Here is a 15572-nt window from a genome sequence, read left to right as displayed (position 1 = left end):
CAGCAGCTACTAGGCTCTATCAGGTTGTGCCCCTCTCCTACAACAGCACCACTTGCTCCTAAGCAGAGCTCCCTGCTACAGAGGGAGGTAGGATCCCTGATCGTGCCCCACACAGAGATCTGCCTCTCCCCTTCACAGGGCCCAAGAGAGCACAGGCGTTAGCCCCTTTGCTGCCCCCTAGTGGCCCCTAATATAGTAACCACTTGGCTGGGGGCAGGCACAGGACCAAGCACCCGCCAGAGAAGCTGCGCATGCGTCATGATGCACGCGCGGTCTCCGCCCCCTTGGAGGCGGGGGGCGGGGCTTAGCTCGTATTGGCCGGGTCGGCGGCGTAGCCCGGAAGCAACCGACCTACGCGCGAGCCAGCGGAGGCGTTTCCGGAGCGAAAAGAGAGAGCAGCGCAGAGCGCGCGCGCCCCCTTCCGCGGGGCCCGGCTGCTGCTGCAAGGGAGCCCGACCCCAGTCGCGGGCGGTGCGTGGCCGTGGCGCTCACAGGCTCGCGGGCAGCCGAGGCCCAGCTACGTTACGCAGAGGCGCTGCTTTGCTCCGGCTGGGGGAAGGGCAGAGCCGTGAGACTCAGCCCCAGCGCGGCAGGCGCTAAGTCGCTGCCTGTTGGCTTTACTGGGCGGGGCAACGAGACCGCAGAGTCCGAACTACGAACTTGCCGTCTGCACGCTACTTTCAGGCTGTATTAACCGTGGTCGGGTGTAAACTTTTGAAAGACCCACCCTAAGGTGGTGAGCGGGTAGAGTTACGGAAACCTGCATGATGAGGTTGCTGCTAAGTGAGGGTCTACTGGCCATGCGGGGTCTAGTCCAGGCTTCCTTTTAAACCTTCTGCCTGTTAATGTTATTTCCAGCCCCCCACGCCCATTCTATATACATAGCTAGGATTATTTTGAAAGATCCTTTTGTAGCTCATATGAATAGGTGGTTCCCTGGGGGGGGGACAGGGACGGACCACTCTACCTCTCTCCATTCCAAAAATTGACCATTTATTCCCATCTTTTAAACCAGTTACTGATCCATGGCAGGACCTTCCCACCATATCCCAGGACAGTTTACCTTGCTTAAAAAGGCTTTCAGAAAATGTAAGTGCACTGGATCCCTTTTGTCCACATGCTTCTTGATTGACTCTTCCCCAGTGAATTCTGTTCATGGATGTGTCTGACAATTTTGTTCTTTACTATGGTTTGTCCAGTACTGAAGTCAGGCTTACCAAGCTGTAATTGCCAGGATCATCTCTGGAGCCCTTTTTAAAAATTGGTGTCACATTGGCTATCCTCCAGTCATTTGGTACAGAAGCTGATTTAAATGATAAGTTACCCATGGCTGGGGGGCTGCTGTAGCAGCCCCCAAAATCAGTAGAAGAAAGACAAGTTAGCACACCTTCCAAAGTACTTTAATAATAAAAAAATATATCTCTTGCTCTCAGTGGGAGGGTGCAGGGGGTGTTGTCGGGTCTGAAACCCGTGCCCCAGATGTCAGGAACACACAGAGAAGCCGGAGCTGGCTGCAGGCAGAGAGCAAATAGGGATGTCTCCAAAGAAAGCTGGGTCAGTCATGGGGAGCAGGAGCAGGAGGAAGAGCACCATGCCCAGCACATAGAAGATGACAACAGTGAGGCGCTGGGGATGCTCCAGGACAGCACAGATGGCAGGGAAGCCAATGTAGTTGCAGAAGGAGTGGCACAACACAGGGCCAATCAGGTGTCCTGGATGGGAGAAGAGAACAAATTGTTTTTTTTTAACCACAGTGTGTTACAACCATGTATTCATACCCCTAGAGATGAGCTGAAGCAGCTCTGTGACTCAACTCTGGGGGGACTGGAGCCAGTGTTCTCTCAAATCTTTTACATCCATGGGCAGAATGAATTTTGTTTTATGTGCACCAATATGGAGGTGATGTGTGACACAAGGTTGGTGGGGGGGAGTTTGGGGTGCAGGCTGCCCTGGGGGAGAGGCAACCCCCCCAGCCCTCTCTTGCTGCAGCACTTAGAGGGAACTTAAACTGGAGCCCAACTGGTTATAAGGGAGGAACACTGGGCATAAACAGGGGAAGGGACTCTTTCCAAGACAGGCATCTGGTCTTCTCTCACTAGAGCCCCTGTGGTAGAGGGTACAGAAATGGATGGTGGTTCCATGCCAGGCTGGGGAGGGAACTCTGTCTGCACAGGAAGGCAACCTGCAGCACTGACCTGTCCTAATGAAGATGAATGCTGTGTAGGCCCCGAAAACAGCTGTGTATGAGAACTGGAAAGCTGCAGGAGAGAGTAGAATCTTTTAGAAAGAGAGTCACTGAAATTCCCTTATACAGTATCACGACTGATCACTTCTGGCAAAAAACTGTGTGCTTAAAACAGAGTTGCCACATCTTTTCCCACCATCAGGGATCCAGAGAGAGGCCAAACTAACTACAATTATGTTAATTAAACTGACTTTATAGATTACAATTTACATTTAATGAACAAAAGAATTCTGATTTAGAAAATACAATGGACTAGAACATAAACCCCACCCTTTCATACTGTTTTGAGTTTCAGCTTCAATAAAGACATGTATTTCTTGATGTGTTGGCTTCTTGGCTGATTGAACAATTAACCCTCCTCTGCCAATGTCTCTGTTCCTGTCACTTTACCTTGTCTAAAGGATGTTTAGTAAGCCTATTTCCTTCACTGGTCTTCCCTTAACTTTTCCTCTTTCTAGGTATTACCCTTTTGTGGCTATTTCAGCTCTGTTACTAGCTGCCCTTTGATGATGGAACTCAATCACTGGGGTTGTATCCACTGGCTTCCCACTTACTGCATCCCCTTCTTTTCTGGTGTTTGTTGCTGCCTTGCTCACCACTGGCAGCTTCCCTCCAGACTTCACCAGCTGTTCTGGAGGGAAGCTGCTGTTCATCCTCCCCCACCCCCAACTCGCTCCAGACCCTTCACAGACAACTTGTGCTGCTCTCATTGTGCTTTTGACCCAACAGCCTCCAATACAGTGGGGCGATACATATTCCCCTCCCCAGAGATGGCTGCATCTCCACACCAGTGATACAGGCACACATCATTGGTGCCAGACTGGGAGTGAGGGTGAGGGAGGGGATTCTCCTCAGTCAAGAGCCAGAGACAGGCCCAGGGGAGCTCCAGGGCTGGCTAGATGTGTGTGATTGCTCTAGGTAGAGGTTTGACCATAACTACCTCTATCCCTGGTAATGAGGAGGACACGCTAACAGGTTCACACACAACCAGCTGCACCCAGAGCAGGCTAAGATAGTGCTGGTCTAGGGGTCCTTAGTTCAGGACCATTGCCCTAGCAACCATTTCCTACCTGCCGACAGGAAGATGCTGGCTATGCTGCCCTGGCGGAACCGTAGCTGCTCAATAACATGGTGGAAGTGAGCTGGAAGAGGGAAATGTCCATCAATGCCTGTGGCTAGCCCAGCCCCCCTCCCCAGCCTCTACTGGCAGGAGCTGATCTGAGGAGAACCCTGCTTGCACCAACCCCACCTGCACCTGCTCCCCATCTCTGTGAGCATGCTGGCCCCTAATGGGCACCAGGCAGGGGGTTGTGCACAGGGCGGAGGCTTCTAATCCATGCTCCTGTGCCTAAGGCAGACACCCCTAGCTCAGAAGGGCTTGTTTTGTGCTCAGTGGGACTGGGGAGGGGAGCAGAGAAGCGGAACTCAGCCTTCCCCTCATTGTATGGGAGGAGGTAGATACTTGTTCCCTTGCCAAGCTGCTCGGGGGGTGGGGTGGGGATCAGTGCAAACCCCTCAGTCCCACTGGGTACAGGAAGAGGAAGGGAGACAGACAGAGAGGAGGGGTGGGAAAGAGTGACATGGGAAGGAGCAATGCTGGGCCTAGGTCACATGCCCCCTGACTCTGCCCCCACCACTCCCAGCAACCTGGGGGTGGGGGATGGAAGCTGTGCTCAGAGCCATACTGTTGACCCTGCCTGGATGCTTTGCAGTAGCTGGGGAGGGAGCTCTGTTGGACACCGTGGGGCGGCTCAGTCAGGGGGCCTGAGCAGTGCTGGGTACTCACCGACACCAAAGAAGAGCGGGCAGGTGAAGATGGCTGGCCCCAGGCCGGTGCAAGGGATAAGCATGGGCAGCATACAGGCCCGGAACACCAGCTCCTCTGTCAGGGGTGCGATCACCTGGTTGCGGAGCCAGCGCATGTCGCTCAGGCACAGCACCCAGAAGTGGGGGTCTGCAGGGAGAAGGGGGGTAGCATTATGTGTCTGGCGCTGCTAGAAGTCTCTGGAATGTCCTGTGGAGGCCTGGCACAGAGCTCCCCTCCCCAGTGCTGCTTGGGCATCTCATCTCAATAGATATGAACAAAAAGCACAGACCAGGCCGAGGATGCCCCCTCCCCTGACTATGGGATCCCCTTCTTTGTCCCTGTGCACTCCCCCTAGCTCTGAGCAGCTCCCAGGAGAGACAGAGCTCTGCCGACCTATGCCCACTAGTCCCTTAGCTCACCACCAACACTCCCTGCAGCTTGCTGTTACAGGCAGCGTGGTCTAGAGACTCCAAGCTAGGCCAGGACTCTTGGGGTCTAATCCTGGCTCTGCCAATGGCCTCAGGTGAGTCCCTTCCCCTCTCCATGCCCCAGTTTCCCCTCCCACCGTTTGTCTAGCTAGACTGTGAGCTCCTCAGGGCAGGGACTGTCTCTCACTGTGTCCATGCAGCACCCGGCACGCAGCATGAGAGGAGACGATTTCGGTCTGTGTTCCTACGTGCTACCATCATCTAAATAGCAAGGCCTTACCAAACATGACCTTCAGTCCATCAACCCAGTCCCAGGGACAGTCCATCGAGAGCTGAATGAGGGGCCCAAGGAACAGGACCTAGCACAGAAAAGGAGGTGCTGAGTGAGCATCCCCTTTGGCATTCAGGTTTACCCCAGCTGTCAGTCCTGTCCCCACACCGAGACAACAGCCATTGTTTAAACATCACATAAAGGATCTGGGTGCCTGGTTCCCTGGCATTTTAATGGGCACCTAAAGGCCCTGGGCAATTTGGAAATCTCAGCTCAGCACCATTAAGCCCTGTTTGCTCAGTGAGTCACAGTCCTTCCGACTGATCTCAGAAGGGCAGCTCTTCTATGCACAGTCTGCTAGCAAAGTCAGGACAAAGCAGCCTGCACCACATCCCCACCATGGAGGAGTCCATGCCCTGCAATGAGGGCAGCAGCACAGAGCAGACAACTGAGCCTGGCATCTCTGTGTTTGCTGGCACACTACAGCAAGCGAGGGTGGAGAGAAGGCGGCTTGACAGGCCAGCCATTGGCCCCCAAGAGAAAGCAGGCACCTGCTCCCAGCAGAGCCTCTATCAGGGCCTAGCAGGTTGGGGCAAGGCAGCCCTAGGGCATTAGCCCCACACATACCATAGTGAGCAACAAGGGCAGTAGAGTCGCTGGCACAATGCCCTCCAGTCGGAAGCCCAGCAGAACTAGCAGGGATATACCTGGCTGAGCAAAACACAAGACACATGTGGATCAGGACCATGCAGGCCATCACCCCCTGGCCCAGCCCTGCAGCCACCTCCTGCACCCCAGTGACTAGTGCATGGGGCTGGCACTCAGGGCTCCTAGTTTCTATTCCAAGAGACCTTGGGCTAGTCCCTTCTCCTCTCAGTGCCTTTGTTTCCCCTTCCACTCTGTGTCTGTTTAGACTGTTGAGTTCTTCGGGGCAGGGCCTGTCTCTCACTGTGCACCTGTGCAGTACCCGGCACGATGGGGCCCTGATTTCGGTTGTGGGGGGGGTCTGTGCAGTCCCCAGCATGACTGGGGCTCCTGATCTTGATCAGGGTGTGCAAGCACCCATGTAATACAATACTCAGACCCAGAGGGTGAGGCAGTGGCTGGCACAGCACTAACTAAAAAGATTCTCCCTGATGGGATTAGCCAGGAAGGAGGGGCGATGTGAAGGGCCAGACTAGCTGCAAGGGAGTCCCAGGGCTTGAGGGACAGCCTCCGGCTCCACACTTCAACATACTGGCCTTGGGGCCCTCACAAGACAAGTGTCACGTGACTATCCTTATCAGCCAGGACTGTCCCAGCTTGCTACGAGTCACATGACTACTCTCCCACATAGGCAGCCCAGCTTGCAGATATCGGGGAGGGAGGAGATAGGGAACAGGTGACAATCTTACCTTAATGCCTGTCAGCTCCTTCCAGAGCCAGACGAAGAGTGGCGAGAGGCCGGAGACGATCAGAACGCTGGTAAATCGCCGCTTGATCACGGCCGGGTGGTCTCTGCAAATGGAGACAAACCTTCAGGGCGCAGAGGAACGGAGGCCGCTCTGTCGTGCGGCCTAGGGGCTAGGTCCTCAGGACTCCTGGTTTCTATTCCTGGCTCTGCCACGAACCCACTGTGTGAGCTTGGGCTATGCTTTTCCCTCTGTGTGTCTTGATGTAAGCCGGGGCGTCGAGCTCATTTGGGGGAGGGAGCCGGGTCCCACTGTTAATGACAATTTCATGTTGGGGACAGAATTCCCCCACCCCATACCCCACTGGCCTTTATTTCTCTTCCTTCCCCACCCTCCTTCCCGGAGTTCCCTCCTTCTTCCCCATCTTTGTGGCTCTTCACATCTAATGATTTTCCTGCCAATTCCCACAACTTCTCCTATATCATCTGCTTATTGGCCATGCAACAGTTAACACTGGCATTTGTCTCCCATAGAGGACTGAGGCCTTCATATCTCCTCCAGACATCATTTCAGGCTCTCTGCAGACTCAGGAAGGCAACACTATGTCAGTTACCATTATTATTATTATGTGAATTGTCCAGTCACGGACCAGAACTCCATTGCTCTGCACAAACTTGGAGGAAAGAGACAGCCCCTCTGCCCCAAAGAGTTTCCATTCTAAGGCACTGGACAGTTTCTCCCAGCCAGAAGCGATGGCCTAGCTACTGTAGAGGGTCAGAATGGGCCATCACTGTGGTCCTTTCTAGCTTCAGAATCAATGAATCTACGAAGCACAAGGGCTAGATTGGTTCTTTAAAAAAAAAAAAAAGTAATATCCAAGATTTTGCACAATCTGAATATGTCCTATGGGCAATGCAGATACTACAGGGGGCCAGATCTGGGTAGAGGGCTGTCTCTCACTGTATGTCTGTGCAGTGCAAAGCCCAGTGGGGGGTGGGGGAGGGATCTCAGTAACTGTTGCAATACACATAACAATAACCAGCAACATATAAGGGAGATTTCTCCCTAATCCCTCTTGAAGGGTTAGAGCAGAACACTGGGAGTCAGAACTCCTGCTGGGTTCCATTCCCAGTTCTGTCAGAGGTGTTCAATTTAAATGCATGAGAATTTAAGAGGAACCTTGCTTTTTTAAATATGTCTTGAAGTTCACTTGACTCTTGGCCTTGATATCATGAACCAGTGAGTTCCACAGATTATGCACTGGATAACATCTTTTAACAATCCCTTTCATCAGTTGTGAATGTGCTGCCTCCCAATTCCATTGTACCCTCCTAACAGCCAGTGTATGACGAGGGGTGAATAGCAGCACCTGGTGCTTTCTATCCCCCAGTCATTATTGTAGTGTATGTGCTTGCATCATGTCCCCACGACCCACCCACTGCACCCAATATTTGCATTTTATAAAATCCTCACAGCAAGAGAAATGTTTCTACCAATTTTATATATATAAAAGGGAGAGGGGTGGGAGGAGCCAGGACTCTTGGGTTCTATCATATCTGGCATGTAAATACCTTGCAATGCCAGCTACAAAAGTGCCATGCAAATGCCTGTTCTCACTTTCTGGTGACATTGTAAATAAGAAGAGGGCCGCATTATCTCCTGTAAATGTAAATAAACTTGTTTGTCTCAGCGATTATATATATATATATGTATAGAACCCAAGAGTCCTGGCTCCTCCCACCCCTCTCCCTTTTAATCATTCTCCTCACAGTACTTGGAATAGAACCCAAGCTGGTAACCTGACTCCCTCCCCCTCACACTCTAACCCACTAACTCCCCACCCAGAGCTGGAAACAACCCAAGGTGAAGAAGGTGCAGGGTGGGTCAGGGATCACACTCTTCCTCTCATCAACCCCCCCCCCCACACACACACACACATTCTAGAGACAAAGATTGTTAGGCTGAGGTTTGGTTTGTGTTTATGGGGGTGTAACATGCCCCTCTCATCTGATTAATGCCCTGGGAAGTCCCAGGGCATTGGGGTTGCTGGAGAGGCAGGGGGCATCCCAGGAGTATGGGGCAAAGTGGGGGCACTCCCCGGGGTAGGTGGGTTGGTACCGGGGGGGGTCACTCCCCGGGACAGGTGGTTCGCGGGGGGGGGGCACTCCCCGGGGCAGGTGGGTTGGTACCGGGGGGGGTCACTCCCCGGGACAGGTGGGTTGGTACCGGGGGGCCTGGGTCAGTACCGGGGGGATCATTCCCCGGGGCAGGTGGTTCGCGGGGGGGGGTCACTCCCTGGGGCAGGTGGGTTGGTACCGGGGGGGGGCACTCACCGGGGCAGGTGGGTTGGTACGGGGGGGCCTGGGTCAGTACCGGGGGGATCATTCCCCGGGGCAGGTGGTTCGCGGGGGGGGTCACTCCCTGGGGCAGGTGGGTTGGTACCGGGGGGGGGCACTCACCGGGGCCGGTGGGTTGGTACCGGGGGGCCTGGGTCAGTACCGGGGGGATCATTCCCCGGGGCAGGTGGTTCGCGGGGGGGGGTCACTCCCTGGGGCAGGTGGCTTGGTACCGGGGGGGGGCACTCACCGGGGCAGGTGGGTTGGTACCGGGGGGCCTGGGTCAGTACCGGGGGGGATCATTCCCCGGGGCAGGTGGTTCGCGGGGGGGGGCACGCACCGGGGCAGGTGGGTTGGTACCGGGGGGGGGCACGCACCGGGGCAGGTGGGTTGGTACGGGGGGGGGCACTCACCGGGGCAGGTGGCTGTTCCACACGTAGAGGCTGCCCACGTAGGCGCAGGCCAGGCTGAGGCAGGCGAGCAGCGCGGCCCAGCAGAGCGCGGGGGAGCCGGGGCCCGGCGCCAGCCCGCCAGCGGAGACCCAGGGGGAGTTGGCCGGGCCCAGCGCCTCCGGCCCGGCCGCGGCCGCATCCGCTGCAGCCGACATCGCCCGGCCGGCCCGGCCCGCCCCCCGTGACGGGGAGAGGCGGGAGCGAGGGAGGGACCGGGACGGGCCGAGACACCCCCATAGCGCCCGCGGCCTGGGCTCCGCGCCCCGTCACGGGAGAGCCGGGACCTCCCCAGCGCCCCGGGGATCTGCCCGCCGGCCCGACCGGTCACCCGCGTCCCCGCTACCGCCTCCGGCCTCCCCGCCTCCTCCAGCTCTTCCCAGTCACCCCTCTCCTCCCGGCAACACCCTAACCCTCCCCGGGCACCTCCTTCCTCACTACTCCCCCAGCCCGCCCCGGTCACCCTCGCTTTTCCCCCAGCACTCCTGGTGCCCCCCACTGCTCCCCAGCCCTTCCCAGTTACCCCCCATTAGCCCCCAGCCCTTTCCAGTCACCTCCCCATTACACCTCCAGCATCTCCCATCACCTCCTCCTTACACCCCCAGTCACCCCCCATTACACCCCCAGCACTCCCCAGTCACCTCCCCAGCACTCCTGGTCACCCCCCATTACCCCCCAGTCACCCCCATTACACCTCCAGCACCTCCTCATTACACCCCCAGTCACCCCCCATTACACCCCCAGCACTCCCCAGTCATCTCCCCAGCACTCCCCACTCACTCCCCCCTTACCTCCCAGCACTCCTCGGTCATCCCCCCATCATTCCCCAGTCACACACACACACCCGACTACCCCTCGGTACTCCCTGATCACACACACTGCCCATCGCAAGTCCCCAGCACTCTCTGATCATTCCCTTCCCTTACAACCCTTCAGCACTCCCTGGTCACTCCTGTCCCCACACTGCCTCCACAGCTCTCCCTGGTCACCCCTATCCCCATTCCACAGCACCCCTGGATCACTCTCCTGGGCTGCTTCCCCCACTAATGATGGGAATCATTAAGAAAGGGATAGATAATAAGACAGAAAATATCATATTGCCTCTTTATAAATCCATGGTATGCCCACATTTTGAATACTGCATGCAGATGTGGTTGCCCCATCTCAAAAAAGATATATTAGAATTGGAAAAGGTTCAGAAAAGGGCAACCAAAAGGATTAGGGGTATGGAATGGCTGAAGATTAATAAGAGATTAAGAAAACTGGGAGAGATTAATAAGACTGGGACTTTTCAGTTTGGAAAAGACGACTAAGGGGGGATATGATACACGTTTATAAAATCATGACTGATTTGGAGAAAGTAGATAAGGAAGTGTTACTTACTCCTCATAACACAAGAACTAGGGGTCACCAATAGGGCTATCAAGTCATTAAAAATTAATTGTGATTAATCACGCAATTAAAAAAATTGTGACTAATCGCACTGTTAAACAATAATAGAATACCATTTATTTAAATATTTTTGGATGTTTTTTACATTTTCAAATATACTGATTTCAATTACAACACAGAATACAGTGTACAGTGCTCACTTTATTTTTGATTATAAGTATTTGCACTGTACAAAGAAACAAAAGAAATCGTATTATTCAATTCACCTAATACAAGTACTGAACTTACAAATGTAGAATTGTGTAATAAAAAACTGCATTCAAAAACAAAACAATGTACAATTTTAGAGTCTGCAAATCTATTCAGTCCTACTTCTTGTTCAGCCAATTGCTCAGACAAACAAGTTTGTTTACATTTGCAGGAGATAATGCTGCCCATTTCTTGTTTACAATGTCACCTGAAAGTGAGAACAGGCATTCTCATGGCACTTTTGTAGCTGGCGTTGCAAGATATTTACATGCCAGATGTGCTAAAGATTCATATGTCCCTTCATGCTTCAACCACCATTCCAGGGAACATGTGTCTATGTTAATGACGGGTTCTGCTTGATAACAATCCAAAGCAGTGTGGACCAACGCATGTTCATTTTCATCATCTGAGTCAGATGCCACTAGCATATGGTTGATTTTCTTTTTTCGTGGTTCGGGTTCTGTAGTTCTCTCATTGGAATGTTGCTCTTTTAAGACTTCTGAAAGCATGCTGCACACCTCATCTCTCTCAGTTTTTGGAAGGCACTTCAGATTCTTAAACTTTGGGTCGAGTGCAGTAGCCATCTTTAGAAATCTCACATTGGTACCTTCTTTGCATTTGTCAGATCTGCAGTGAAAGTGTTCTTAATATGAACAACATGTGCTGGGTCATCATCCGAGACTGCTATAGTGTGAAATATATGGCAGAATGCGGGTAAAACAGAGCAGGGGACATACAATTCTCCCCCAAGGAGTTCAGTCACAAATTTAATTAACATATTATTTTTTTAAGTAATGTCTTCAGCATGGAAGCATGTCCTCTGGAATGGTAGCCAAAGCATGAAGGGGCATACAAATGTTTAGCATATCTGGCATGTAAATACCTTGCAATGCCAGCTACAAAAGTGCCATGCAAATGCCTGTTCTCACTTTCTGGTGACATTGTAAGTAAGAAGAGGGCAGCATTATCTCCTGTAAATGTAAATAAACTTGTTTGTCTTAGCAATTGGCTGAACAAGAAGTAGGACTGAGTGGACTTGTCGGCTCTGAAGTTTTACATTGTTTTGTTTTTGAGTGCAGTTATGTAACAAAAAAATGTACATTTGTAAGTTGCACTTTCAGAACAAAGAGATTGTACTACAGTACTTGTATGAGGTGAATTGAAAAATACTATTTCTTTTGTTTATCATTTTTACAGTGCAAATATTTATAATAAAAAATAATATACACTTTGATTTCAATTACAACACAGAATACAATCTATATGAAAATGTAGAAAAACATCCAAAATATTTAACAAATTTTAATTGGTATTGTTTAACAGTGTGATTAAAACTGTGATTAATTTTTTTAATTGTGATTAATTTTTTTTAGTTAATCGCATGAGTTTACTGCAATAAATTGACAGCCCTAGACACCAAATTAAATTAATAGGCAGCAGCTTTAAAACAAACAAAAGGAAGTATTTTTTCACACAACGTACAGGCAACCTGTGGAACTCCTTGCGAGAGGATGTTGTGAAGGCCAAGACTATAACAGGGTTCAAAAAAGAACTAGATAAGTTTATGGAGGATAGGTCCATCAATGCCTATTAGCCAGGATGTGGAGGGATAGTGTCCCTAGCTCCTGTTTGCCAAAAGCTGGGAATGGATCACTTGATGATTACCTGTTCTATTCATTCCCTCTTGGGCACCTGGCATTGGCCACTGTCAGAAGACAGGACACTGGGCTAGATGGACCTTTGGTCTGACCCACTATGGCTGTTCTTATGTTCTCACCCTCCCTCTCCCACGGCACTCCCTGGTCATTCCACCGTAGTGCCCCCTCAACCATCCATTGGCCCCAATATCCCTATAGTTCCTCCTCACCTCCACACCATGGCTGAGATGACTCCTCTTCCCCAACACCACCAGCACAGTACTCCCTGTCTTGGGTCCACACCACCCCACAGCTCCCAGCCACAGCACCCCCATCTCTCCAGGAAACCCCAGCCCTGGGCCCATCCCCTGCACCCCTTCAGGAACCCCACAGCACTCCCATGCTGCCATGTAGGATCAGGCAGTGTTGCTGCGGTAGGTTGTCCGGTAGAGTGCTTATCCAGACAAGGCTTCTTACACACCCCACAGCTCCCAGCCACAGCACCCCCATCTCTCCAGGAAACCCCAGCCCTGGGCCCATCCTCTGCACCCCTTCAGGAACCCCACAGCACAGTACTTACACAGTACCAACACCTCAGTACCTGACTCAACTGGAGCATCTACAGTACCCTTTAAGGGATGTGAGATCTCCCAAGAGTGGGTCTTATGGGGTGACCTACCCTTTTTCTTAATTTCTCTGGTTAGGAAGGTGTGTTTCTTCCTTTCTGAGGTCTTTGTGTCTGTGGTCACAGATGAGGCTGGACCAGTGACGAGAGTGGTCTGCAATGTTGAGGCTGATGTACGGGGGAGGAAGTGGACCCCTCCAGAGCTAGGCCATATTCCCTTAAGAGGTGTTTTAGTCTAGCTTCCCTATCTTTTTCTGGCTCTGCCCTTAAATCCCAGACAGACCCTACACTATGAGGGGATATGGGAGTCCCCCAAACACCATAGGCAACTCAAATGTCCGTCACTGTTGTGAAAAAACCTGTAGCAGGTCTGGCAGGGCTTAAACCCTGGGGTCTTGGGCATAACAAATTGTGCTCCCTCCAGCACAAACAAAGGTTCCAGAAGGAGGCAGAAAAACTCCCTCCACAAAAAAGAAAAATCAATAACTATGAAACAAAAATAAAGAAAGACTTTCATGAGATGAAACAAAAGTGGGAAACTAACAGCAAAGACTCTGTCTTGAGCTGCCGGCAGTTGAGGAGGACCTGAGCCCACCACCACTCATTCAGAGGATGAGGTGTTCTGCACAGGGGCAGGCCCGCGAGCACTACTTTGCAGTCTCCAATCAAGAGCACACAGGCACAAACATCCTATGGTGGAGCTCCCATGGGACATATACTCAAAGAAGAACCCAGGAGTCCTCCACCACTGTCATGTCCCTTGACCACAAAGCCATCCACCCTCCCTCCTTCTAATACAACAGTGTCAGCTCTTTGGGGCAAGGGACCAACTTTGTTCCATTTTTGTACAGTGCCCAGCACAGAGGGGTCCTAGTGCGTATCGGGGCTCCTAAGCCCTACTGCAGTGGTTCTCAAACTTTTGTACTGGTGACTCCTTTCACATAGCAAGCCTCTGAGTGCGACCCCCCCTTATAAATTAAATACACTTTTTTATATATTTAACACCATTATAAATGCTGGAGGCAAAGTGGGATTTGGGGTGGAGGCTGACAGCTCGTGACTCCCCCATGTAATAACCTCGTGACCCCCTGAGGGGTCCCAACCCTCAGTTTGAGAACCCCTGCCCTACTGCCATCCAACAATAAAGAACAAGAACCCCATTGAACGGATGGTCTTTATTTGGCTTTGTTTGCATGGGGGAGCACAGCTGTTCTCATACCCTTGGCTAAGGGCATCTCCATTTCAGGATGTCCATTCAGAAAGATTGGAAATCTCTTGCAGCCACAAGTGGTCGGCCTGCGGGACAAATACAAACAGGCATTGGTCTGTGACTAGACAGGAGCAGAGAAGCCTCCCCACTGGCGAGGGAGGTTACAGCAACACCTAGAGGCCATGTCCTGCCATGCCAGGTGCTGCTCACACAACCAGGCCAAACTCTTCCAAAGCAAAGAGTGACATCAGGTGCCTCATTTTTTGGGGATGCAACTAGAGATGCTGTAAGGACCCTCATTTCCAGACAGTGCTTGGACATCACCCTCAAATTCAGGCCCCTTTGAGGGCTCTCATGTTGGGCTACCAAGAGCCTGGCACCACAAATGACTGGTGCCTTTTTCAAACAGTAAATGGAAGTCTCCACCCCAAGAAACTTCCAGTCTTTCCCTTGTGCTAAACAGGCCCCTTTGACCAAGATACTAATTGTATGTGATTCCCACAGATCTCAGTGGGCTCCTGGAATCCTGGCTCCCACCCTCCCTACTCTAACCATTAGATCTCACTCCCCTCCCAGAGCTGGGACTAGAACCCAGGAGTCCTGATTCCCAGTCCCTGCCCCTGTTCTCTAACCCACTAGACCCCCCTCCACTCCCCTTGCTGAGCTCCAGACTCCCAGCCCACCTTGCTCTCCTCTGAAAACCAAACCCAGACTTTTGCATAATCTAGAAGGATTTTTGAAAAGAAATCCCCATAGCCATGTTTACGTATTACTCCTGATTGATAATCCTTAGCCCTTCTATCTAAGCCTCTCAAAATGCTTTCCACACTGTGACGATGCCCCCCATAAGGCTTTACGGAAATATACTTATGAATGTATATATGACATAACTAGAATGTGTTTTATGCTACATATGCCAAGTAACATATCTGTAAAGGTTATGATCTACTGAATCTATTAATCCTATTTGTATGAATGTATCATTTTTGTATTCAAAGTTATGAATATTGGCTGCATACTTGTTTGATTCTGAGTAGGTTTTAGTGAAGCAGTTGGTCAGCTTCCTGAGAAAAGACTATTCTCAGTAAGTGCCCAATCAAGAAGCCCTTAAGCCAACAATGAATTTGGAGATGCCAATCCACATCTGGGCTTTCCCAGGAATGTGGCTTGATTGGTAAGGAACTCAGTCATGCATGGACATGTGACTTGCCCAGGTGACTCCAAAACTCCATTTTGTAGCTGGACTTTGCATAGGAGAGAGGAGGGGGGTCTCCACCCACAAGAGAAAGTCTATTTAAACCCCTGGAAGACCCCTCCATTTTGTCTTCAGCTGGCTAAAGAGAGAGCCTCTCCACCCCCAAGGATACCTGAAAGGAACTGGAACAAAGGACCGTAACTACGGGGGGGGGGGGGGGGGGAGGGTGTGAGTGATTGCTGGACCCAGACTAGAAGGAGACTATTCTGTAAAAGGAAGCTTACTGGGTGAAGTTTTTATCTGTATTCAGTTTCTTAGACATAGGCTTGCGTGTTCT

General features: G+C 51.7%; 2 protein-coding genes across 3 annotated transcripts in view; both read right to left on the bottom strand.

Annotated features, from left to right (window-relative positions):
• Window positions 1–1384: 1384 nt before the first annotated feature.
• RCE1 (Ras converting CAAX endopeptidase 1) lies at window positions 1385–9248 on the bottom strand. Of its 2 annotated transcripts, none has more exons than XM_048856316.2 (8): window positions 8892–9248; window positions 6146–6248; window positions 5379–5462; window positions 4761–4839; window positions 4032–4199; window positions 3316–3387; window positions 2196–2258; window positions 1385–1712 (listed from the first exon to the last, which is right to left on the bottom strand). In XM_048856316.2, the coding sequence occupies exons 1-8, from the start codon at window positions 9083–9085 to the stop codon at window positions 1483–1485; spliced, it is 993 nt and encodes a 330-aa protein (XP_048712273.2). In that variant the 5' UTR covers window positions 9086–9248; the 3' UTR covers window positions 1385–1482. The 2 variants fall into 2 exon arrangements, with proteins under 2 accessions (XP_048712273.2, XP_074986566.1); XM_075130465.1 differs by lacking the exon at window positions 8892–9248 and adding an exon at window positions 7714–7796.
• Window positions 9249–13603: 4355 nt separating this feature from the next.
• TOP6BL (TOP6B like initiator of meiotic double strand breaks) overlaps window positions 13604–15572 on the bottom strand; it is a 57799-nt gene continuing 55830 nt past the window's right edge. Inside the window, exon 16 of the mRNA XM_048857367.2 lies at window positions 13604–14126. Coding sequence (XP_048713324.2) covers window positions 14073–14126 — 54 coding nt within the window. The 3' untranslated portion in view covers window positions 13604–14072. The remainder of the gene's footprint in view (window positions 14127–15572) is intronic.

The sequence above is a fragment of the Caretta caretta genome, chromosome 7 (genome assembly GCF_965140235.1).
Source record: "Caretta caretta isolate rCarCar2 chromosome 7, rCarCar1.hap1, whole genome shotgun sequence".
NCBI lineage: Eukaryota > Metazoa > Chordata > Testudines > Cheloniidae > Caretta > Caretta caretta.
Note: the sequence above shows the minus strand (reverse complement) of the source record. Positions and strands in the feature narration are given on the sequence as shown.